The sequence below is a fragment of the Dendrobates tinctorius genome, unplaced genomic scaffold, assembly GCF_039654945.1.
Source record: "Dendrobates tinctorius isolate UK_male_01 unplaced genomic scaffold, ASM3965494v1 ptg000456l, whole genome shotgun sequence".
Lineage (NCBI taxonomy): Eukaryota > Metazoa > Chordata > Amphibia > Anura > Dendrobatidae > Dendrobates > Dendrobates tinctorius.
In genome coordinates, this window is record NW_027362118.1 from 31,580 (window position 1) to 57,758 (window position 26,179).

Sequence of the window (26,179 nt, forward strand, 5' to 3'; positions counted from 1 at the left end):
ACTGAAGGAGCGGTCAGAGAGATAGGAAGAGAACCAGGAGAGAGCAGTGTCCTTAATGCCTAGTGACTGGAGCCTAGAGAGTAGGAGATGGTGGTCAACAGTATCGAAAGCTGCAGATAGGTCAAGAAGAATGAGTAGAGAGTGGTCACCGTTACGTTTTGCTGTCAGAAGGTCATTGGTCACTTTGATGAGTGCAGTTTCAGTCGAATGTAGGCGGCGGAAGCCGGTCTGTGAAGGGGAGTGAGTGGAGAGGTAACGGGTAAGGCGGGAGTAAACTAAGAGTTCCAAAAGTTTAGAGATGAAGGGGAGATTGGAGACTGGTCTGTAGTTGTTGGTGCAGGATGGGTTGAGAGCGGGTTTCTTTAGTAATGGAGTAACAATGGCGTGTTTGAAGGAGGATGGGAAAATGCCCGAGGAGAGGGAGAGATTAAAGATTGTAGTTAGGTGGGTTGTGACGACTGGAGAGAGAGACTGGAGGAGATGTGAGGGAATGGAGTCAGTAGTGCATGTAGTCGGACGAGAAGAAGAGAGGAGTCTGGAGACTTCTTCTTCTGTGATGGGATCAAATGTGGAAAGTGAGCCAGGGGAGATGCAGGAAGGGATGGGAGTCACAGCACTTGGTGGTTGAGAGATTTCCTTACGGATATTATCTATTTTTTCTGTCAAGTGGGAGGCCAGGGCATCAGCACAAATGTCTGTGATAGGGGCTTGTGCTTTTGGCCTGAGGAGGGAGTGAAAAGTGTCAAAAAGTTTCTTGGGGTTGTTGGCTAGTGAGGAGATCAGGGTGGTGAAGTAGGTCTGTTTGGCGAGGTGAAGGGCAGCATTATAGGTTCTTACATAAATTTGAAGTGGATGAAGTCTTCAGGTGTGCGGGTTTTTCTCCATAGGCATTCAGCACTCCTAGAGCATTGCTGGAGAAGTTGAGTTTGCGATGTGAGCCAGGGCTGTTTTACTCTGTGCTTGGAGGTTCTGAGGGTGAGGGCAGCTACTTGGTCAAGGGTGCTTCTAAGAGTGTCATTGTAGTGATGAACAGCCAGATTAGGACAGGATAAAGAGGAGATTGGGGACAGTGATGAGTGTAGGGAATCTGAAAGTGTCTGAGGGTTAATGGCTTGTAGATTTCTGACTGTGTGGTAGGTAGGAGTAAGCTGGGGTGGGCGAGGATTTGTGAGCGTGAAGGAGAGAATGTTGTGGTCAGAGAGTGGAAGCGGTGAGTTATTTAGGTGGGAGATTGAACAGAGCTGACCGAAGACCAGATCCAGGGTGTTACCGTCCTTGTGTGTCTCAGAGGTTGAAAGCTGCGAGAGGCCTAGAGAGGTGGTTAGTGATAGAAGCTGGGATGCAGATGTGGAGGTAGGGCTGTTAATGGGGATGTTGAAATTTCCCAGGATGAGGGTTGGAAGTTCTGAGGACATGAAGTGTATAGCACAGCACCCCCCATGGTATACAGTCCCCTATGGTATACAGCATAGCACCCCGCCATGGTATACAGCAGAGCATAGTATACAGCACAGCACCCCCCATGGTATACAGCACGGCATGGTATACAGCACGGCACCCCCCATGGTATACAGCACAGCACCCCCCATGGTATACAGCACAGCACCCCGCCTTGGTATACAGCACCCCCATGGTATACAGCACCCCCATGGTGTACAGTACAGCACCCCCATGGTATACAGCACGGCATGGTATACAGCACGGCACCCCCCATGGTATACAGCACGGCACCCCCCATGGTATACAGCACTGCATGGTATACAGCCCTGCATGGTATACAGCACAGCACCCCCCATGGTATACAGCACCATGGTATACAGCCCCCCCGAGAATGGCCCCACAGTCCTGGCTGTACTGTTGCATAAACTAAAAGAAAAACTCTCCTCACCTTCTAATCGTGCTTCCGCTGCTCCCAGCTCCTGTCTCCTGCTCTGCCTGATAAACAGTTAGTGCGCATGTGTCAGAGGCAGACAGGGGAATGATGGGAGAGGGAGCGTCGGCTGACGCTCTCCTCCATCATTGCTTTGAACTGTACCGGCATCATAGACGCCGGTACAGTTCAATGCGGCGGGGGGGTCGGTGCTGACATGGTGCCTCTCTGACCCCCCTCCCGCCCAGCCTGCCCCGCCGCTGGGGCCCAATGCGGGCCTCCTCTGCTCATTGGGCTCCATACGCCAGTCAGGGCATTAATGCCCTGACTGGGGGCCCAGACCCCTAAGCGCTCGGGCCCCGTCGCAGCTGCGACCCCTGTGACCGCGGGGGTCATTTTTTATTTATTACTACTTTTGTCAGATTCAAGATATTTCTGTCACCATTGTGGGTTTTTCTATCATCAAACGAGGGGTACCAGCAATTTAGACCACAGGAGGAGTGAATATTTTGATTCCACAGCCACTTTCCGGAAATTAACACGCAGTGGATGTTGGAGAGTGAAAATTACACATTTGCCATTTTGATACCCAGCACATAATGCCCAGATTGTGCTCCAGGAGACACACACCAAAAATTAAGTGGATTCTTCTCACTATAATATTGCTAAATACAGGGATCCTAAATGTTGTTTGCGCACACTGCAAGACTCCGGAGTGAGAGCGGATTTTGCTGGATTGGTTTATAGAAACTCTGTTGCTTTTCAACAGCCTTTGAGCCACTAATAGTGTGGGAACCTCTGTTTTTCCAATGACAGATGATGGACCTGAGTGGGGACTTGTTTTTGTGAGATGAGAATTGGTATTATTTTTGCTTACATAACATTGATTGGTTTCTTTCTATTTGATATTTGGGAGGCAGAATGAACGGACAGTTGAACACCGCACACTACTGGTTCATCCAACAAGGTTTTCTATTAGACTGTGAATTGTCATTGTCTTGGTAAATAATTAAAGTTTTTTACATAGCTTGCCATTTTTATGGACAGTTTAAGTAGAAATGTTCAAGAATATAAAACTCAAGGATATTTTATTAAAAAAATTGTTTTTTTATCTTAGCAGATGACTGTACCAGGAGATCAGAGGGACAGCTGACATCTTCAACTATTAAATCTGATGATCTTGAGATCCTACAAGATACAACTGAAGTGATTACCATTACTCCAGATATATCATCATCCATTCACAGCAAAGATCTGTCATCTGATCCTATGAAACAGGTCCCATCTTCTGATTCATTACCGACTACTAAGGAAAATCAAAGTCACAAAAGAGACATTAAAAAGCAAACTGCTCCTAAAGCAAAGAAGTCATTTTCATGTTCAGAATGTGGGAAATGTTTTAACAACAAATCACATTTTGTTACACACCGGAGAACTCACACAGGGGAGAAGCCTTTTTCATGTTCAGAATGTGGGAAATGTTTTAACAACAAATCACATTTTGTTACACACCGGAGAACTCACACAGGGGAGAAGCCTTTTTCATGTTCAGAATGTGGGAAATGTTTTAACCAGAAAGGGAATCTTGATAAACACCATAGAACTCACACAGGGGAGAAGCCTTTTTCATGTTCAGAATGTGGGAAATGTTTTACACGTAAATCACTGCTTGTTACTCACCATAGAACTCACACAGGGGAGAAGCCTTTTTCATGTTCAGAATGTGGGAAATGTTTTGCACATAAATCACTGCTTGTTACTCACCATAGAACTCACACAGGGGAGAAGCCTTTTTCATGTTCAGAATGTGGGAAATGTTTTGCACATAAATCACTGCTTGTTACTCACCATAGAACTCACACAGGGGAGAAGCCTTTTTCATGTTCAGAATGTGGGAAACGTTTTAACAACAAATCACATTGTGTTGCACTCCAAAGAATACACACAGGAGAGAAGCCTTTTTCATGTTCAGAATGTGGGATATGTTTTAACCTGAAAAGAAATCTTGTTAAGCACCAAAGAACTCACACTGGAGAGAAGCAATATTCATGTTCAGAATGTGGGAAATCTTTTGCAGATAAATCACTGCTTGTTACTCACCATAGAAGTCACACAGGGGAGAAGCCTTTTTCATGTTCAGAATGTGGGAAATCTTTTAATCTTAACTCAAATTTGGTTAGGCACCAGAGAACTCACACAAGGGAGAAGCCTTTTTCCTGTTCAGAATGTGGGAAATGATTTGACCGGAAAGAGCATCTTGTTAGACATCACAGCAGTCACACAGAGGAAAAGCTTTTTTCATTTTCTTAATGTGGGAAATATTTTACTTGAAAATCAACTGTTAATAAACATCAGAGACATCACATAGGGGAGAAGCCTTTTTTATGTTCATAATGTTGGATCTTCTTAAAGGGGTTGTCTCTTGTCATTCCTCATGTTTACTGATGAAAGGAAAAAATAAACTTTATTAATTCCAAATGTAAAACTATACCCATAATTCACTCCCTGAAGGTTAGTCAGTAGGTGACTAATAGGTTGAGGGTATATAGGATGAGGTGACATATACACACTCACTCTCCAAGCCTCTCATTTCTACGGGTTTCATCATCCTCACCAAAGACGACTCATCAGGAGACAATTTAATATTGACCTATATTCAAGTGAGACTAGACAAAAAAAACTAAAATCATGTTATCCGAAACAGTCAGAAAACTAGCCACATATTGGCAGACCCCAGACCTCAAGCTATATACTTTGTAAGTTTATAAGCCACTCCAGTGTCAGGAATAGATAGTATGTGAAAATACAGTATAATTCTTGTGTTTTTATCCTATAGGGACCGACCTAGTTTGGTATTGTAACTGCTGTTAATTAGTGGTGCAAACAAATTGTCCTAGACCAGTGATGGCGTACCTATGGCATGCAGAGCCCTCTCTGCTGGCACGTGGTATCACCTCATCTACAAGTGTCCTCGCTCCAGATCTGTAGCTTCCTGCCTCACATGGCAGTCAGCAGTGCTGCTGGATAACATCATCATTCAGCTCCGCAGCCGCTGTGCCAGTGAGAGGAAGCTTCCGGCGAGTTCGCGGAGAGGTGAGAGGTGTGTGTGTGTAATGATGTGAGTGATGGAGAAGGAAATGATGGGGAGAAGGCAATGATGGGAGTGATGGAGAAGGCAATGATGGGAGTGATGGGGGTGATAGCAATGATGGAAGTGATGGAGAAAGCAATAATGTGAGTGATGGAGAAGGCAATGATGGGGGAGAGGGCAAAGATGGGGTGGTAGTGAAGAGGGCAAGGATGGGAGTTATGGAGAAGGCAATGATGCGGGTGATGGGGGAGAAGGCAATGATGGGGAGAGGGCAATGATGTGAGTGATGGAGAGGGCAATGATTGGGTGGTGAGGAGGAAATGATGGAGGTGGAATGGGCAATTTCTACATGAAGGAGATCATGATGGGGCAATTTCTACATGAAGGGGATCAGGATGGGGCACATTATTAAAAGAATGGGGCATATTACTCAAAGAAGGGGACAATGATGGGGCATATTACTACAAGAAGGGGACAATGAAGGGGAATATTTCAGGGTAGAATCTGCTTGTTATTGTTAGGTTCTTTAGAAGGACGTAGATCTGGGGATTTATTCTGACAGAATTTTATAGGCTGAACTGGATGGACTAATGTTTTTTTTTTGGCGTTACTAACTATGTTACTAAGTTATTCCATGCTAATATCTATCTAATCTGCATTTTTGTCCCTAAAGATCAATCCAGCCGCTGTGTCTGGAAAGGGCAGTGTGAGTGGCTCAGTGTCAGTGTGCGACAAGCACGCATGAGCTTGAAGCCCCCCTGCTGAACAGAAGAGAAGACTGCAAAGGTAAGTTTCAAATCAATGAATTGTTTACATAATAGAATTGATCATCAAGGTTTAGGGATGGCAAGCGCTGTACAGGGAAGAGAGTTTGCAGCTTTTCCTTCTATACCAGGAAAGATCTTTGAACAAATTATTAAACAACATGTATGTCAATACCTGGATAAGAATGAAGTGATTAAACAGAGTCAGCATGGGTTTGTAACTAATAAGTCATGTCAGACTAACTTAATTTCCTTCTATGACGGAATCACTGATTGGGTGGATCAAGGAAATGCTGTAGATATAGTATATCTTGACTTCAGCAAAGCATTTGACAAAGTCTCTCATACAATCCTTATTGAAAAAATGACTAAGTATGGAATGGACAAGGCAACTGTTAGGTGGATTCATAACTGGCTTAGTGATCGGACCCAAAGAGTGGTCATAAATGGCTCCACATCCGGTTGGAAGAATGTCTCAAGTGGGGTACCACAGGGCTCTGTCCTGGGCCCTGTATTGTTCAACATCTTTATCAACGATTTAGATGAAGGAATTGAGGGTAAACTGATTAAATTTGCTGATGACACAAAGCTAGGAGGGATAGCTAATACTAGAGAAGAGAGAGAGAGGATTCAAAAAGATATAAATAAACTGGAGAAGTGGGCAGCAATTAACAGAATGGTTTTTAACAGGGAGAAATGCAAAGTACTTCATCTGGGCAATAAAAATGAAAAAAGCATATACAGAATGGGAGGAATAGGGCTAAGTGACAGCACATGTGAAAAAGACTTGGGTATACTAATAGATCACAGACTGAATGAGTCAACATTGTGATGCAGCAGCAAAAAAGGCAAATGCAATTCTAGGATGTATTAACAGAAGCATACAGTCTAGATCACGTGAAGTCATTATTGCCCTCTACTCCTCTTTGGTCAGACCTCATCTGGAATATTGTGTCCAGTTTTGGGCACCACATTTTAAAAAAGACATCAACAAACTGGAGCAAGTTCAGAAAAGAGCGACTGGAATGGTGACCGGTCTGCAAACCCTGTCTTATGAGGAAAGGTTGCAGGATTTGGGAATGTTTAGTTTGCAAAAGAGAAGACTGAGAGGAGACTTAATAGCTGTCTACAAATATCTAAAGGGCTGTCACATTGTACAAGGATCAACTTTATTCTCATTTGCACAAGGCAAGACTAGAAGCAATGGGATGAAACTGAATGGGAGGAGACACAGATTAGATATTAGAAAAAACTTTTTGACAGAGTGATCAATGAGTGGAACAGGCTGCCACGAGAAGTGGTGAGTTCTCCTTCAATGGAAGTCTTCAAACAGAGGCTGGACAGACATCTGACTGGGATGATTTAGCAAATCCTGCTTTGAGCAGGGGGTTGGACCAGATGGCCCAGGAGGTCCCTTCCAACTCTACGATTCTATGATTCTTATCAGAGAAAATGAACTTCTGTATCGGGTTACCAATGCTGATTCCCTAGATAAGCCCTGGACTTATAGCAAACAGCTGATTGTTCCTCAGAAATACAGAATTCCCCTATTACACCTTGTTCATGACATTCCTACTGCTGGCCATCAAGGCAAAACACGCACTGAGAGACGATTGACTCAATCTTTCTATTGGCCTGGGATTTCCCAAGCCGTAGCGCATTTCTGCCGAACTTGCGACATTTGTCAGAGTAGAGGGCGACCCGGAGATCACCCAAAGGCACCCCTGCAACCGCTCCCTATAATAGAAGAACCCTTTCAAAGAGTAGCTGTCGATATCATTGGACCTCTGGCTAAACCAAGTAAATCTGGAAAGCAGTACATTCTCACTGTTGTGGACTATGCCACCCGATATCCAGAAGCTGTGGCCTTGTCAAGTATTTCTGCAGCCAAGGTGGCCGAGGCCCTGGTTACCATTTTCACCAGAGTAGGATTCCCCAGTGAGATCTTGTCAGACCAAGGATCCCAGTTCATGTCAGAGCTGGTCCAGTGTCTGTAGCGCACCTGTGGAGTACGAGCGATCCGAACGACCCCGTATCATCCCCAAACAAATGGACTTTGTGAACGATTCAATGGCACTCTGAAGAATATGCTGCGGGCCTTCACTGACAGAGATTCAGACTGGGAGAAGTACCTACCCCATCTCTTGTTTACCTATCGGGAAGTTCCCCAGGAGTCCCCCGGGTTTTCCCCCTTTGAACTACTCTATGGAAGAAAGGTCCGAGGACCCTTAACCCTGCTAAAAGAATATTGGGAGGGACAAGTTGAAGATACAGGAGCCCCTGTTGTCCCTTATGTCCTAAAGCTGCGAGAAACCCTGGCTCAACTCACTAGTTTAGCCCAGAGTCATGTGCGTATGGCTCAAACCAGACAGAAGACATGGTATGACCGTAAAGCACGCTATCGGGAGTTTGTAGACGGACAACAGGTCTTAATGATTGTTCCCTATTGGCAGAATAAACTGCAGACAACATGGGAGGGTCCCTTCCGGGTTCACAGAAAACTAAATGATACCAATTATCTTCTTGCTTAGATGATCAGGGGCTAAGACAAAAGACTGTCCATGTGAATATGATTAAGGAGTACCATGACCGGAACTTTCCAATGATAGCAAGCTGTCGGCTAGCTTCAGAAGACGGTCAAGAGGATGAGGACTCCCTACCTGATCTCGTGGAAGCAGAAAAAAGCCAGTAGAAAAAAATATATAAAGTGCTCTCAGTGAGAGAAACAAAATTCCTATTTCAAAATTCCTATAACAAGATTCCTATTTTGTTTCTCTCACTGAGAGCACTTTATATATTTTTTTCTACTGGCTAACACGGTACCAAACCACTTTTTTCGTTTTACTAAATGGAGGATACCAGAATGTACCGTAAATCTATGGAACTGAAAGATCGTCTGAAGAAACTGGCACAACTGGATAGCGACATCTTCTTTTTAACAAGATGCAAGAAGGAGCACTTAATACCCAAAGGACTAAGCTTAAAGAATCCCATTCGGAATACCTACAATACTCATTACTCACAACACCTCTGCTATAGGACTTCGGAGAGACTACGGAACCACCTTATTCATGTTTTCTACAGCACCAAGAAAACGGTCCAAATGGAAATACAAACTTTAAGGAGTACAATTGCTGGTGACATACAGCAGAAAATGCAGCTTTTCTATACAACACTGCAGTCGTACCTAATATACAACAAGAAAAAGAAACTCCACAGACTTCGACTGAAAGCAGGATTACATTCCAGCACCAGTCAAGACCCTCCTAAACACTACAGCATGGGGCAAAACCACCAGAAGGACACAGGTACAGTCAGCTGTGTTATTAATCTGTCATCTTACAAACCCACTAATCTAGAACTTAATGTACTTTCCAGAGGTCTCACATTCTGTCCTACAAAACCTCTAGACAAAACAGAACTTTGTAGTGACATGGAACAATACTTCAGGAGACTTAGACTGAAGGAGTTCTTCTCTGTCAAAGAGGACTTGGGGCTTCTGGGCAGCCAAACTCAAGTCAAACTAGAGAATAAGAAAAACTCTGACTGGACTCCTCCCTCTGGCCGCAACACCATTTTGGACCAATATATTGACTCATTTAGACATTCGATGCAGTCCACGATATTGGATAAAAAAGCAAAGGAAACATCTAATATAAGTTTGCAGGAGAAAAAGGCGATTCACGGCCTTAAGAACAACAGGGAGATCACTATTAAGCCTGCGGATAAAGATGGTGCCATAGTTCTCCTTAATACAACCGACTACATCAAAGAGGCTCACAGACAACTGATGGATATACAGTACTACACCAAACTGGATGATGACCCAACTCCAAAATATCTGAGGGAGTTGAAAAGAGTCATCAAAGGTCTATGTACAGACCCCATAAACCTTCTGGACTTAATACCCGAGAATCCAAGGATGTGAACTTTCTATATGCTTCCCAAGATTCATAAGCCAGGCAACCCAGGGAGGCCAATCATCTCAGGGGTGGGAACACTAACTGAAAAATTCTCAGGGTGGATTGAAAACATCCTCAAGCCGCTGGTAAGGAAGACAGCCAGCTATATACAGGACACTACAGACCTGCTTAATAAGCTATCCATGATCGGTCCCCTCCCCGACAGCACCATCTTAGCCACCATGGACGTCGAATCCTTATATTCCAACATCCCACACGAAGATGGACTAGCGGCCTGCCGAATGTTTCTTGAGGCCAATGGGATCCCCTCCAAGTCTGTAATAGCACTTACCAGATTCATCCTCACACACAACGTTTTCTCTTTCGGTGAGGAGCTATACCTACAACGCACCGGCACCGCTATGGGAAGTAAAATGGCACCCCAGTACGCTAATCTCTTCATGGCTAAACTGGAAAATGACTTTTTAGCATCCTGCTCCATCAAACCCTTTGCCTATTTCCGTTACATTGATGACATATTAATAATCTGAACTGAGCCTGAACAAGAACTTCTAAATTTCCATGACAAATTCAACAAATTTCATCCAACCATAAACTTGACTTTAGACCATTCAAAAACAAAAATCAACTTCCTAGACACCACCATAAAAATCCAAAATGGTTCATTCCAAACATCAGTATATCGGAAACCAATTGACCGTCCCACATACCTCAAATGGGACAGCTTCCATCCTAAACACATTAAGAAATCCATTGTCTACAGCCAGGCCCTCAGATATAACCATATCTGTTCCAGTCCCAAGGACAGGGATGAACACCTAACCCAGCTTAAAATGTCATTTTTAAATCAAGGTTACCATCCCACCTCCATTGATGGTCAGATCGTTAGGGTCACAAGGATCCCTAGAAGTCAAGTACTTCAATACAGAAAAAAAGAGGAAAATCGTGTACCTCTGGTAGTGACCTACAACACACAGCTTGAAATACTCAGAAAAATGGCTAAGAAACTTCACCATATCCTACACAAGGATGACCGGTTAAAAACACTATTCAAAGACCCCCCCTTGCTATGTTACAGAAAACCTCCCAATCTAAGAAACATCATTATCCGAAGTTCAATGCCCTCAGATTCACCAAGAGGAACATTTCCTTGCAATGGGAGAAGATGCAAAACCTGCATTCATATAGAGACCAAAGACAAAATCCAAATTCCCAACACACAGCAGGACTATAAGATCCCAGGGACATTCACATGTTCCTCTTCCAATGTGGTGTATTTAATTCTATGCAATATATGTCCTGTGGGTGGCCTCTATGTTGGAGAAACAGGACAGAGACTGAGAGCAAGGATGAGGTCTCATCGTCATACAATTACAGACAAAAAAACCCATTTACCTGTGGCCAAACATTTCTGTGGTCCAGGACACAACATAGGCAATATGAAAGTTGTCATTTTAAAAGGCAATTTTAAATCACAGACGCATCGGAGAGTGTGGGAGCATAAATTCATTACTATCTTTGATTCTATTCACACAGGACTCAATTTGTCAGAAGGTTTTATGACCCATTACCATATCTGAGCTATCTCCTCCAAGTAGCGCTTTGATCTTCAGAACTTTTCATACTACCTATCTGATCTTACCTAATTAAGGATTCTCTCTCCAAGCTCATTGTTTGTTTATTGAAATGTTGTGCTTTAACCCCTTTCTGACATCCGACGTACTATCCCGTCCATGGGACCCGGGCCCCTATGCCCATGGACGGGATAGTACGTCTACCGCGATCAGCGGCGCCCACGTGGTGAGCGCCGCTGATCACGGCCGGGTGTCAGCTGATACCCGGCACAATGTGTCAGGGGCGGTCACGGACCGCCCCCGACATGTTAACCCCTTGCACAACGCGATCAAACATGATCGCGGTGTACCGGGGGTTAAAGGGAAGCATCGGCATGATTTATTATCATACTGCCAAACAAAAAGTGTAATAACGCATGATCAAAAAGACGCATATAAATATCCATGGTACCGCTGAAAACGTCATCTTGTCCCGCAAAAAACAAGCTGCCACACAGCATCATCAGCGAAAAAATAAAAAAGTTATAGCTCGCAGAATAAAGCGATGCAAAAATAATTATTTTTTATATAAAATAGTTTTCATTGCATAAAACCGACAAAACATAAAAAAAGACCTAAATGAGGTAGCGCTGTAACCGTACTGACCCAAAGAATAAAACTGCTTCATCAATTTTACCGCACGCGGAACGGTGTAAACGCACCCCCCCAAAAGAAATTCATGAAACGCTGGTTTTTGTTCATTCTGCGTCCCAAAAATCGGAATAAAAAGCGATCAAAAAATGTCACGTGCCCGAAATTGGTACCAATAAAAACATCAACTCGTCCCGCAAAAAATAAGACCTCACATGACTCGGTGGGTCAAAATACGGAAAAATTATAGCTCTCAATATGTGGTGATGCAAAAACTATTTTTACAATAAAAAGCGTCTTTTAGCGTGCGACAGCTGCCAAATATAAAAACCGCCATAAATAGTAAATCAAACCCCCCGTTATCACCCCCTTAGTTAGGGAAAAATAATAAAATAAAAAAAATGTATTTATTTCCATTTTTCCATTAGGGTTAGGGCTAGGGTTAGGGTTTAGGTAGGGTTAGGGATAGGGTTAGGGTTAGGGCTAGGGTTAGGGCTAGGGTTAGGGCTGAGATTAGGGTTAGGGGTGTGTTGGGGTTCGGGTTGGAGTTAGAATTGGGGGTTTCCACTGTTTGGGCACATCAGGGGCTCTCCAAATGCATCATGGCGTCTGATCTCAATTCCAGCCAATTCTGAGTTGAAAAAGTCAAATGGTGCTCCTTCCCTTCCAAGCTCTGCCATGCGCCCAAACAGTGTTTTACCCTCACATGTAGGGTATCAGCCTACTCAGGACAAATTGCAAAACAATTTTTGGGGTCCAATTTCTCCTGTTACCCTTAGGAAAATAAAAAATTGGGGGCAAAAATATCATTTTTGTGGAAAAAAATGATTTTTTTATTTTCACGTCCGAGCGTTATAAACTTCTGTGAAGCACTTGGGGGTTCAAAGTGATCACCACACATCTAGATAAGTTCCGTGGGGGTCTAGTGTCCAAAATGGGGTCACTTGTGGGGAGTTTCAATAGTTTAGGTACATCAGGGGCTCTCCAAATGCACATGACACCCGCAGACCATTCCATCAAAGTCTGCATTCCAAAACGTCACTGCTTCCCTTCTGAGCCTCGACATGTATCCATACAGTAGTTTTCTCCCACATATGGGGTGTCAGCGTACTCAGGACAAATTGGACAACAACTTTTGGGGTCCAATTTCTCCTGTTACCCTTGGGAAAATGAAAAAATTGGGGACTAATTGATCATGTTTGTGGAAAAAATACGATTTTTTTATTTTCATGCCCGGGCATTATAAACTTCTGTGAAGCCCTTGGGGGTTCAAAGTGCTCACCTCACATCTAGATAAGTTCCTTAGGGGGTCTCGTTTCCAAAATGGGGTCATTTGTGGGGGGTTTCCACTTTAGGTACATTAGGGGCTCTCCAAAGGCAACATGACACCCGCAGACCATTCCATCAAAGTCTGCATTCCAAAACGTCACTACTTCCCTTCCGAGCCCTGACGTGTGTCCATACAGTAGTTTTCTCCCACATATGGGGTGTCCAGCGTACTCAGGACAAATTGGACAACAACTTTTGGGATCCAATTTCTCCTGTTACCCTTGGGAAAAATGAAAAAATTGGGAACTAATTGATCATGTTTGTGGAAAAAATACGATTTTTTTATTTTCATGCCCGGGCATTATAAACTTCTGTGAAGCCCTTGGGGGTTCAAAGTGCTCACCACACATCTAGATAAGTTCCTTAGGGGGTCTCGTTTCCAAAATGGGGTCATTTGTGGGGGTTTTCACTGTTTAAGTACATTAGGGGCTCTCCAAAGGCAACATGACACCCGCAGACCATTCCATCAAAGTCTGCATTCCAAAACATCACTACTTCCCTTCCGAGCCCTGACGTGTGTCCATACAGTAGTTTTATCCCACATATGGGGTGTCAACGTACTCAGGACAAATTGGAAAACAACTTTTAGGGTTCAATTTCTCCTGTTACCCTTGGGAAAATAAAAAAAATTGGGGACTATTTGATCATGTTTGTGGAAAAAATACGAATTTTTTATTTTCACGCCCGGGCGTTATAAACTTCTGTGAAGCACTGGTGGGTTCAAAGTGCTCACCACACATCTAGATAAGTTCCTTGGGGGATCTAGTTTACAAAATGGTGTCATTTGTGGGGGTTTCCACTGTTTAGGTACATTAGGGGCTCTCCAAAGGCAACATGACACCCGCAGACCATTCCATCAAAGTCTGCATTCCAAAACGTCACTACTTCCCTTCCGAGCCCTGACGTGTGTCCATACAGTAGTTTTATCCCACATATGGGGTATCAGCATACTCAGGACAAATTGGACAACAACTTTTGGGGTCCAATTTCTCCTGGTACCCTTGGGAAAATAAAAAAATGGTGACTAAAGGATCATGTTTGTGGAAAAAATACGAATTTTTTATTTTCACGCCCGGGCGTTATAAACTTCTGTGAAGCACTGGGGGGTTCAAAGTGCTCACCACACATCTAGATAAGTTCCTTGGGGGGTCTAGTTTACAAAATGGTGTCATTTGTGGGGGGGTTCCACTGTTTAGGTACATCAGGGGTTTTCCAATCACGACATGGTGTCCGATCTCAATTCCAGCCAAAAACGTCAAATGGCGCTGCTTCCCTTCCGAGCTCTGCCATGCGCCCAAATAGTGGTTTACCCCCACATGTGGGGTATCAGCGTACTCAGGACAAATTGCACAATAACTTTTAGGGTCCTGTTGCCCTTGGGAAGATAAAAATTGGGGTGAAAAGATCATTTTTGTGGAAAAAATATGATTTTTTAATTGTACCGCTGTACGTTATAAACTTCTGTAAAGCCCTTGTGGGTTCAAAGTTCTCACCACATATCTAGATAAGTTCTTTGGGGGGTCTAGTTTCCAAAATGGGGTCACTTGTAGGGGGTTTCCACTGTTTAGGTACATCAGGGACTCTCCAAACGTGACATGGCGTCCAATCTGAATTCCAGCCAATTTTGCATTGAAAAAGTCAAACGGTGCTCCTTCCATTCTGAGCTCTGCCATGCGCCGAAACAGTCGTTCCCCCCACATATCAGGTATCAGCGTACTCAGGACAAATTGCACAATAACTTTTGCAGTCCAATTTCTCCTGTAAGTCCGGTTTCACATTAGCGCATTTTCAGCGCGCGCACGGCCGGGGGTAGCTCCGCCCCCGAGCCGGCTCTCTGCCCGGCGTGCCCGCCCCTTCCTTGTAGCGCCGCCTCCTAGCGGACAGCGGCGCCTGCGATCGGCGCACCCTATCTTTAGCATAGGGTGCGCCGATCGTGCGCAGGCCGTGCGCTAGTTGCGCTTTGACCTGCGCTGCGCACTTTTGACGGTGCGCCGTGCGCGCCAAAATCCGAAAAGTTTGATTTTGGCGCGCACGGCGCACCGTCAAAAGTGCGCAGCGCAGGTCAAAGCGCAACTAGCGCACGGCCTGCGCACGATCGGCGCACCCTATGCTAAAGATAGGGTGCGCCGATCGCAGGCGCCGCTGTCCGCTAGGAGGCGGCGCTAAAAGGAAGGGGCGGGCACGCCGGGCAGAGAGCCGGATCGGGGGCGGAGCTACCCCCGGCCGTGCGCGCGCTGAAAAAGCGCTAGTGTGAAACCGGCCTTACCCTTGGTAAAATAAAAAAAATTGAACCTGAAGTATTTTTTTTATGAAAACAAGTTAATGTTCATTTTTTTTTAAATATTCAAAAAAATTCCTGTGACGCACCTAAAGGGTTAATAAACTTCTTGAATGTGGTTTTGAGCACCTTAAGGGGTGCAGTTTTTAGAATGGTGTCACTTTTGGGTATTTTCTATCATATAGACCCCTCAAAGTGGCTTCAAATGTGATGTGGTCCTAAAAATAAAATGGTGTTGTAAAAATGAGAAATCGCTGGTCAACTTTTAACCCTTATAACTTCCTAACAAAAAAAAATTTTGGTTCCAAAATTGTGCTGATGTAAAGTAAACATGTGGGAAATGTTAGTTATCAAGTTTTTTGGGTGCCATATCTCTGTGATTTAAGGGCATAAAAATTCAAAGTTGGAAAATTGCAAAATTTTCAAAATTTTCGCCAAATTTCCGTTTTTCTCACAAATAAACGCAAGTTATTTGAATGAAATTTTACCACTAACATGAAGTACAATATGTCATGAGAAAACAATGTCAGAATCACCGGGATCCATGGAAGCGTTCCAGAGTTATGACCTCATAAAGGTACAGTGGTCAGAATTGTAAAAATTGGCCTGGTCATGAACATGCAAACCACCCTTGGGGGTGAAGGGGTTAAACTGTATATAAATAAGGTTTCTTCAAATATTTTGTCATATCAGCCTGATGAAGGGACATAAGCAGTCCAGGAAGCTTGCTTTGTAACAACATTCACTATTATTTGTTAGCCATTAAAAGGTATCATACCCACAAGATTCCTATTTTGTTTCTCTCACTGAGAGCACTTTATATACTTTTTTCTACTGGCTAACACGGTACCAAACCACTTTTTTCGTTTTTCCTGGAATAAAAATCGTTCCTCTTTTTCTAAAAAAACAGAGATACAACATGGCTCATAAAAAGAAAAATAACTATGAAGGATGGACCACGGATTCGGACTCAAGTGTTGCAGACGATCGAGAGGACTCAAGCATGCTTACTTTTCCTTCTACCTCTAATAATTCGCCCCATTTAGGAAAAAAACAAGACGAGGCCGGAAAATTACAAAATCAAGGAAAGAAACGCAAGCAAGTATCATGGAGGAAATAACACCTCCAAGGACAATCTATGTATAATAAACCTTTCAAAGCGCCAATTATCCAGTGAACATACTGAAGTTCTATCTAAAGGCTTAAATTTTTGTATTCCAGAAAAATTTGATTATGTCGATTTTAGGATTGAATTGTTTAAAAGTATAAGAAAGCTACATCTTAAAAAATCTTTTTCCAGTGTTTCAGCTGCAGTTTCTGTTCCTATACATGAAGGTGAGAAAACTCCAACTATTGGTCCTTTAGGCTTTATGCTAAATTTAGATATCTGTCCCAGACAATTTTTAGGTGATGTTGAAATGTTAATGAGTATAACTGAACCGGATTTCTCCCTGGAATCAGTTAATTCCAACGAAGAAATACCAATACCTTTTAAAGGAGGAATAAAATCAAATTTCATGCCTCCTATATCTCCTGGGAACAGTATCGATCTTTTCCATGATATGGTCATCAAGGATGTAGAAGCTTTACTCTATCCCATGTCAGAAAAAAATTTGAAAGCATCTGAGATGAAAGCTTTGCAAGAAATGAAGGGATGGAATGATACTGTTTTCAGGAGATCTGATAAAGGAGGGAATTTGGTTCTTTTGGATAAGACATACTATATACAAGATGCCGTAAATCACTTGAATGATAGTAATACCTACTGTATGCTAAATGACAACCCTTTGCATAAATATAAGGACAAATTAAGATCTCTTTTAAGAAAGTATGTTCAATTGGGGATATTATCAAAAAAGAGAGCAGAAAAACTCTTTCCAGAATACCCAGAAATTCCCTATTGGTATAGTGTGCCAAAAGTGCACAAGTCTTTAAAAGAGCCTCCGGGTCGCCCTATAATTTCAGGGAAAAACTCTTTGACTGAACCACTTTCACAATACTTAGACTGGCTACTAAAACCTTTACTAAAAGCTGTGATATCCTTTGTAAAAGACTCAGGAGATTTATTGAAAAAATTGAAAGATTTTCATTGGCAACCACATTTCGCCCTTGCATCTATTGATGCTGAGGTCTATATACCAGCATCCCCCATGATAAAGGCATAGCAGCAATAAAGGAGATTTTACACAAACAAATCACAGGATTTTATTTCCTTTATTATCGAGTCACTCGATTGTCATTGTGATTGGCATTGTGTGTCAATTATGTTTTGACACATAATGCCTTCAAATTTCTGGATAAGTGGTATATACAAAGGTGGGCACAGCAATGGGCACGCCAGTCTCTTGTGTCATACAAAGGGTGGGCACAGCAATGGGCACGCCAGTCTCTTGTGTCATACAAAGAGTGGGCACAGCAATGGGCACGCCAGTCTCTTGTGTCATACAAAGAGTGGGCACAGAAATGGGCATGCCAGTCTCTTGTGTCATACAAAGGGTGGGCTCAGCAATGGGCACGCCAGTCTCTTGTGTCATACAAAGAGTGGGCACAGCAATGGGCACGCCAGTCTCTTGTGTCATACAAAGGGTGGGCACAGCAATGGGCACGCCAGCCTCTTGTGTCATACAAAGGGTGGGCACAGCAATGGGCATGCCAGTCTCTTGTGTCATACAAAGGGTGGGCACAGCAATGGGCACGCCAGCCTCTTGTGTCATACAAAGAGTGGGCACAGCAATGGGCACGCCAGTCTTGTGTCATACAAAGGGTGGGCACAGCAATGGGTACGCCAGTCTCTTGTGTCATACAAAGGGTGGGCACAGCAATGGGCATGCCAGTCTCTTGTGTCATACAAAGGGTGGGCACAGCAATGGGCATGCCAGTCTCTTGTGTCATACAAAGGGTGGGCACAGCAATGGGCACGCCAGTCTCTAGTGTCGTACAAAGGGTGGGCACAGCAATGGGCACGCCAGTCTCTTGTGTCATACAAAGGGTGGGCACAGCAATGGGCATGCCAGTCTCTTGTGTCATACAAAGGGTGGGCACAGCAATGGGCACGCCAGTCTCTTGTGTTTATGCAAATTTATTCCTAGCACGGTTTGAAGAGTTTTATATAAAAACAGCCCTAAATCCACACTTAAGACATTTACAAGCATATTTTCGCTTTGTGGATGATATTTTTATTATCTGGGGCGGTTCTCAGGAAGAATTTGCAGATTTTGTAAAATACCTGAACAATGTGAACAGTGACAACATGCGCTTCACATTTTCATTTGGGGGAAACACAATAGATTTTCTTGATGTCAAATTTAAAATAAAAAATGGCTCTTTAAAAACAGAAGTGTTTAGAAAAGAAACCGCAACAAATAATTACTTACATTATAAGAGCGCTCACCCATTACACACTAAAAAGGGACTTCCATATAGTCAAATGCTAAGAGTAAGAAAACTGAATAATGATGAAACCATTTTTAATGAACAAATTTCTGAGCTGAAACAACGTTTTTTGCAAAGGGGATATCCTATGACTTTATTAAATGAAGCATATGAAAGGGTAAAAACATTTTCTCAGATGGATTTATTAAAGGAAAGGACTAAAAATTAAATAGTGTAGTCAAACCTACAAAAAAAATAATTTTTGTTTCAAACATAGTGCAATGGATAGAGCAATACATGCAGCAGTGAGAAAACACTGGCATCTCATTGATGCAGAAAAAACCTTACACACAGATGGTAAATTAGTTCCTCAATTTGCATACAAAAGGGCCATTATATAGGGGATTTATTAGTACATCATAGACTTCGTCCCCCTCAAAAAAATTGGCTACGAGATTTATCAATAAAAGGAAATTATAAATGTGGTCACTGCAGATACTGTCATCTTCATCTGACAGGGAATTCTATACATTTCGGCTCTATGGAACATAAGGTACAAAACTACATTTCTTGCCAAACTAAATTCGTGGTTTGTATTATTTTTTGTCCATGTGGTTATTTTTATATTGGAAAAACTATAAGACCACTTACGATACGCTTTGGTGAACACTATAGATCTATTACATCAGGAAAGGGCTCACTGCGACTAATTAAGCATATTCAAGATGTGCAGAAAGCCAACCCAGAAATTTTGAGTTTTGCAGGGATTGAAAAGGTCAATTTTCCACCTCAAGGAGGTAACCATGACAAAGCTTTATTGCAACAAGAAGCAAAATGGATCCTGAAAACGAACGCACAAGGTCCTTTGGGACTAAATGACCGTATCGGTCTATCAGTATTTTTATAAAAAATGTCATATAAAAAACTGTATGTAAAGTTATTTAGATTATAATGTTCCTATGATATTGTAAAAATATAGATTATCTTGTAAATCGATATGGAAAGATTTATTCTTTACTAGTATCTTGCACTCTGTATATTGTATAACTATATATTTTTTTGTAAATGTTTGTTTCACAACTTGTTATGTATGTTAATTAGTAAGGTCTATGATCCTATATAGGGAATGACCTTTAGTTAATCCCCTCACCTGGACCCGTAGAAGCGAGTAATCACGAAACGACCGTTGTCCGGCACCTCCCTCCCCTAGCATTCCTCCACGTCCTGCATGTCCACACATTTGATGGAAATTATGTGAAATAAAGACTCACAGTTTTTTAGCTACATTGGTGAGTGCTGCATATTTCTTCTTTTTTTGCTTCCCCTGTAGTCTGCCTGTCCGATGTTCTACTGAAAATTTAAAATTTTGCAGGGACAGGAACCACCTGGTGACTCGGGCATTCCTCTCCTTAGCTTGACTCATCCACGTAAGAGGGGAATGATCTGTCATCAACCGAAATGTTCTCCCCAGCAAATAGTAGCACAATGACTCCAGTGCCCACTTGATAGCCAGTCACTCTCTCTCCACAATACTGTACCTGGTTTCAGCTGGGGTAAGCTTCCGGCTTAGGAAACTAACGGGATGCTCTTCCTACTGGGACAGGATGGCCCCGAGCCCTATCTCAGAGGCATCCGTCTGCACAGCAAACTCTTTTTTGAAATTTGGAGTGATCAGGACTGGTGTACCACACAGTACCCCTTTTAACTTTGTAAAGGCTTCCTCTAACTGATCATTCCAGTGGACCATCACTGATTTCCTCTCTTTTAAGCAGTCTGTTAAAGGCGCTGACAGGGTTGCAAAGTTGGGAATGAACCGCCTGTAATATCCCACCAAACCTAAAAAGGCTTTTACCTGTTTTGTTGTGAGGGGATGGGGCCAGTTCTGAATTGCCTCCACTTTGTTTACTTGAGGCTTGAGAACTCCTCTCCCAATGGCGTAACCCAAGTACCGAGCTTCCTCCAACCCTATGGAACACTTCTTTGGGTTGGCAGTTAGCCCTGCTTGTCGCAGAGAGTCTAAGTCACTTTCCCAGTCTGTGCTGTACACAATAATATCGTCTAGATAGGCTGAGGCATAACAGCGATGGGGACGGAGAACAATATCCATTAATCGCTGGAACATTGCTGGTGCGCCATGCAATCCAAAGGGTAACACCTTATACTGGAACAGCCCCTCAGGTGTTACAAAAGCCATTTTTTCCTTCACCGCCTCTGTTAGGAGTACCTGCCAATAACCATTTGTGAGGTCCAGAGTTGTAAAATACCGTGCCTGCCCAAATCGCTCTATCAACTCGTCAACCCAAGGCATAGGGTAGGTGTCAAACTTTGAAATGTCATTAAGTTTTCTAACATCATTACAGAATCTTAGCAACCCATCAGGCTTCGGTATTAGGACTATTGGGCTGGCCCACTCACTTTGGGACTCTTCTATGACCCCTAACTGTACCATAGTTTTTACCTCTTCCGAGATGGCTTGTCGCCGGGCCTCAGGCACCCGATATGGCTTTAGTCGGACTTTGGCCTGTGGCTCCGTGACAATGTCATGTTGGATTAGGGAGGTGCGTCCGTGGAGCTCCGAAGAGACATCTGTATTTAGGCTAATGAACTCCCGGACCTCCTGAACTTGTCTAGGAGACAAAGTGTCTGCAATTTTGACTGCGGGTTGGGCTTCTCCTGCCTCGCCCCGAGGTGATGGAGCCTTCTCCATCTGAAACGCAGGCAGCAGACTATCCCCACCAAGGTTTTCTCTATCTTTCCATGGTTTAAGCAAATTTACATGGTAAACCTGTTCTGACTTTCTCCGTCCTGGCTGGTGTACCTTGTAGTCTACTGGCCCCACCCTTTCCATGATCTGTCATGTGGACCAGTACTGTGTGACGCGACCAGCAGGCCGGTAACTAGAACAACAGGACGCGGCACGTGATACTGTCCTGTGTGACACGACTCGCAGGCCGCTAACTAAAACAACAAGACAAAGGGAAGGGAAACAGCTACAATGGTGGGCCCTGCGATAGGGAAAGGGGACGTGGAGACCTCCTGCACTCCCCTGAGTCAGTGTCCCTAACGCTCCTAACGTTCCCTATGCCGGCTCCACACCGGGCGCTGATCAGGAACCTGTCGCCCTAGCACACCCTACACCTATCCCTTGCTAGGGAGCTGGGTGGCGCAGGCACTGGCCCCACTGCTGTACTAATACACACTAAGGAAAAACACAAACAGGGAAACACCACTTAGCTTTACTCTGTTGCAATTGCTCCTGGCAACAGAGTCCACCACCAGCATGCAGTTCTCCTCCTGAGTTGCTGCCACCAAGCTCTGTCAGAGCTACAAGGAAATCCCCTATGACTCCTTTCACACCAGGCTAAGACAGTGCTGCAAGGAACGCTCTCCAGCTCCTTCCTCCACCAAGGATGGTTGAAATGAACACTATCACCAACAATGATTGCAACACCTGTGACTCTTTTATAGAGAGCCAGCAATCACACCTGCATTATAATCATGTGCACTTAACTAAAGAAACTAGAGTGCAATGATGCTCACCACCACTGGTGGCAAACTTAGAACAAACAACACCACAGTGCAATAATCCTAATTGCCACCGGGGGCAAAAAACAACCTTAAGCACAGCTTAGGGAATAAAAAAAGGTTACCTGTGCTTTTTATATGTCGTGATCCAGCATGGATCATGACAATCTCGTAGGGTCCCTGCCTTGCAAGAAATTTGCTATCTACGGTAGGCACAAGTACCAACGCCCAATCCCCAGGGCTAAAGGTTCTTACCCAAGCCCCCCGGTTATAGACCTAACTCTGTGACTGTTGTGCTGCCTCTATATGTTCCCGGACTAAGGGTAGGACTGTCTCCATTCTTTCTTGCATTTTTTCAACATGTTCTATCACACTTTTTTGGCGGTTAGGTTGGTTCTCCCAGGCCTCTTTGGCTATATCGAGTAAGCCCCGTGGATGTCTGCCCTACAATTGTTCAAAGGGCGAGAACCCCGTAGATGCCTGAGGCACCTCCTGCACTGCAAACAACAATTCTGGCAATAAGAGATCCCAGTCCTTCCCATCTTTGGAAACTGCTTTTTTTAACATGTTCTTCAGCGTCTTATTGACTCTTTCTACCAGACCATTTGTTTGGGGATGATAGACCGATGTGCGCAACTGTTTAACATTTCGCAAACGGCAGAGTTCCTTCATAATTTTTTAAATGAAGGGGGTTCCCTGGTCTGTTAAAATTTCTTGAGGAATTCCCACCCTCGAAAATATACCCATGAGTTCCTTTGCTATAAGCTTAGCTGATGTGTGGCACAGAGGAATGGCCTCAGGATATCGGGTAGCATAATCTAGAATTACCAAGATGTGTTGGTGTCCCCTTAACGACTTATTGAAAGGCCCGACCAGATCCATTGCCACTCTTTCGAAGGGTACCTCTATGATTGGTAAAGGCACAAAGGGACTCCGAAAGTGAGGCTGGGGACTGGTTACCTGGCACACTGGACAGGAATTACAATACCGTTTAACTTCTTCATGGACCCCTAGCCAGTAGAACTGCTGCAGAATTCGGTCTAGGGTTTTCTTTTGGCCCAAATGCCCCCAAGATATGTGCATGCGCAAAGTCCATTACCAGCCTACGATATGCCTGAGGTACCAGTAACTGTTCTACCATTTCCCCACGTATTTTCTCCACTCGGTACAACAAATCTTGGTTCAGCTTAAAGTGTGGCAACACTGTAGTTGCCCCAGGTTGTTGGGGTTCCCCATTTACAAACAGTACATTTTCTCTGGCACGAGCCAAAGTAGGGTCTCGGAGTTGCACCGTACCAAAATTATCACCTGCTACATTCAAGTCTGACAACTCGGGTCCTGGCGGCAAGTCTTCCACCTCTCCAGCCAATACTTCTATGGGAGAATTCTTCCACTCCTCCACCGAAGGGAAGGTTACCCCTACCGCCAGCACTTCTTCCTCCGGGCCACCAGGTTCATGCCCTACTTCTGGAGAATGTAACCTGGTTGCCTCTGGTGCCGGCAGTTGCTCCGTGGGTGGGACAACAGATGGACACATCACAGATACTAAAGGAAAGTCTCTTCCAATTATCACTTCATAGTGAAGATTAGTCACAACCCCCACCTCGTGGCACTGCCTTCCCGCTGGCGTGATTATCACCACTAGTGCGGTGGGATAGTCTTTTAAGTCCCCATATACACAACACCCCTATTTTCCGACCCGTATACTCGCTGGTTTGTATCCAACTGGCTCGTACCAGGGTTGCAAGACTCCCTTAGTCCAATAGGGCCACAGCCGGGGTGCCTTCCACTTCAACCCGGCACAAATGTTCCATATTGGGACCTTTCGGGGTGCCCATTGCACACATCGGTTCGGCATAGTGAGACTGGCGGTACCCAAAGTTTGTGTCCATGGGCTCAGCCAGGTGGGGGCAATCAGCTTTCATATGATTATGGGGCTCCTTCCTTACTTCCCCAGATAAGTCCTGAGCAGCCTTCCTGGGCTCCGTTCGCCGAACCAGGGGTGGAGACTTAGGGAACCTTCCTGTTACCTTCTGGGGAGTCCCTCCCTGTAGCTCTTTCTATGAGGTTTATCATCTGCATGGCATTAGTAGGGGATGCCGGTCTGACCCATGACTGGAGGGGGGGCAATGCCCTCCAAAACTTATCAGTCACTATGTGGTCCAGCATGGCCGTGGGGGAAAACACCTCAGGCTGCAGGCACTTTCGTAACAGGTGCATCAGGTCGTAATACTGGGTCCGAGCCAGCTTGGAGGGGGTAAACTCCCACTGGTGTACCCGCTGGGCCCGAACTAACACATTTACCCCAAGACGTGCCTTGACGACCCTTGAAGACCGTGTAGATCGCTCTTTGCTCCGTGGGTAGGTCCTGATATGCTTTCAAAGGTCCTGGGGCCAGAAACAGAGTGATGATTTCTGCCCACTGGTCCCGGGGTAGCTTTTCTCTCTCAGCGACTCCTTCGAACATCTCCAGGTACGTCTCCACATCGTCCAACTTCTCCATTTTGGAAACCGCTGTACGAACCACTTTCCGGGCATCATGGATTTCCCGGTTAGTTCCTTTTGTCTGCGCTGTTGTGATATGCTGTATCAACAGCTGATTGGTTTCCTGCTGCTGCATAGCCTGCTGCTGCATAGCCTGCTGTTGCATGGCCTCCTGCTGCTGCCGCATGGCCTCCTGCTGCTGCATAGCCTGCTTCTGCTGTGTAGCCTGCTGCTGCATAGCCTGCTGTTGCTGTCGCATGGCCTTTATGAGCGTTTTTACTGTGGCCTCCATTTCTGGAAAGTTCCCCGCCTGGGTCTGTGCCAGTCGTTTCACCCAGGACATAGGCTGGGGTACAAATCAAAAATAAGAAAAACAGCCTGGCCTCACTGCATTTGCCCGCATTCTTCACCAATTGTAGGGAATGACTCTGGTAGGTAATGGCAGGGCTGCAGTAATGAGGCAACACACAGGCTTAAAATCCAATTTCAGTGGTTTAATGTCATGTTGGAAACAGATTAACAGAAAGTAAGCAAAAACATAAATATACTCCAGCTTGGAGAACCACTGGTCCCAGACTCACCCCTTGCACGGGATGGGCTTAACTAAGTGGCTGCCAGGTCCGCAGCATCCGCCAGGTGCCATTCCCAGGGTTGATGAGAGTCTTGCTGCTATAGTCCTGCAGCACTGGGATCCTGTATACAAGTTCAGGCTAAGTCCAACCAAGCTCCTGTAACTTCCAGACACACACTCACCATGTGCCAAACACCAACCTCCATTACATAGCCCATAACCCCTCCTACAAGTGAGGTAAATATTACATGGGCTGATCACGTGATCATCACATCATCGCAGGTCCTGTCTTTAGGGAAAAACCCAGCCAAACATTAACCTGCTTGGAGAAATGTATCTCACATCCAGTAAAACACCCTTTACTTTACCACAGAGGTCTCAAGAAGGGAAGTCTGGTGACTACCTCTTGATATGGCGTCATAGCTATGATACCATTCATCAATTGACTGTTCAAACCCCAGATCCTCCTCCCATTGTAACATATACTTCAATTTTTTATCATCTTGTGGAGAATTTATAGCATAGTAGATCAATGAGATCGTTTCCCTGCCCATAGGGTCATTTAAACAGTTATTTTCAAAACTCGTTGCCCTGAGTGTAGTATCGCTCGGGAGGATCTGCTTTGCGAAGTGGGAGATTTGGTTCAATCGCATTACCTCCCTAACTGGAGGTTCAAATTTTTGAACAAATTCCTGTCTGTCAAGTAAGATATTAAATGGGGAACACAAATGTTTAAGTATATGAATACCTTTCAGCTTCCACCAAGAA

The 26,179-nt window shown here is 44.3% G+C and overlaps 1 protein-coding gene across 1 annotated transcript in view; it reads left to right on the plus strand.

Annotated features, from left to right (window-relative positions):
• LOC141077565 (uncharacterized) overlaps nucleotides 1–26,179 on the plus strand; it is a 63,776-nt gene that overhangs the window by 17,602 nt on the left and 19,995 nt on the right. Inside the window, exon 2 of the mRNA XM_073564564.1 lies at nucleotides 2,988–4,031. Coding sequence (XP_073420665.1) covers nucleotides 3,140–4,031 — 892 coding nt within the window. The 5' untranslated portion in view covers nucleotides 2,988–3,139. The remainder of the gene's footprint in view (nucleotides 1–2,987; nucleotides 4,032–26,179) is intronic.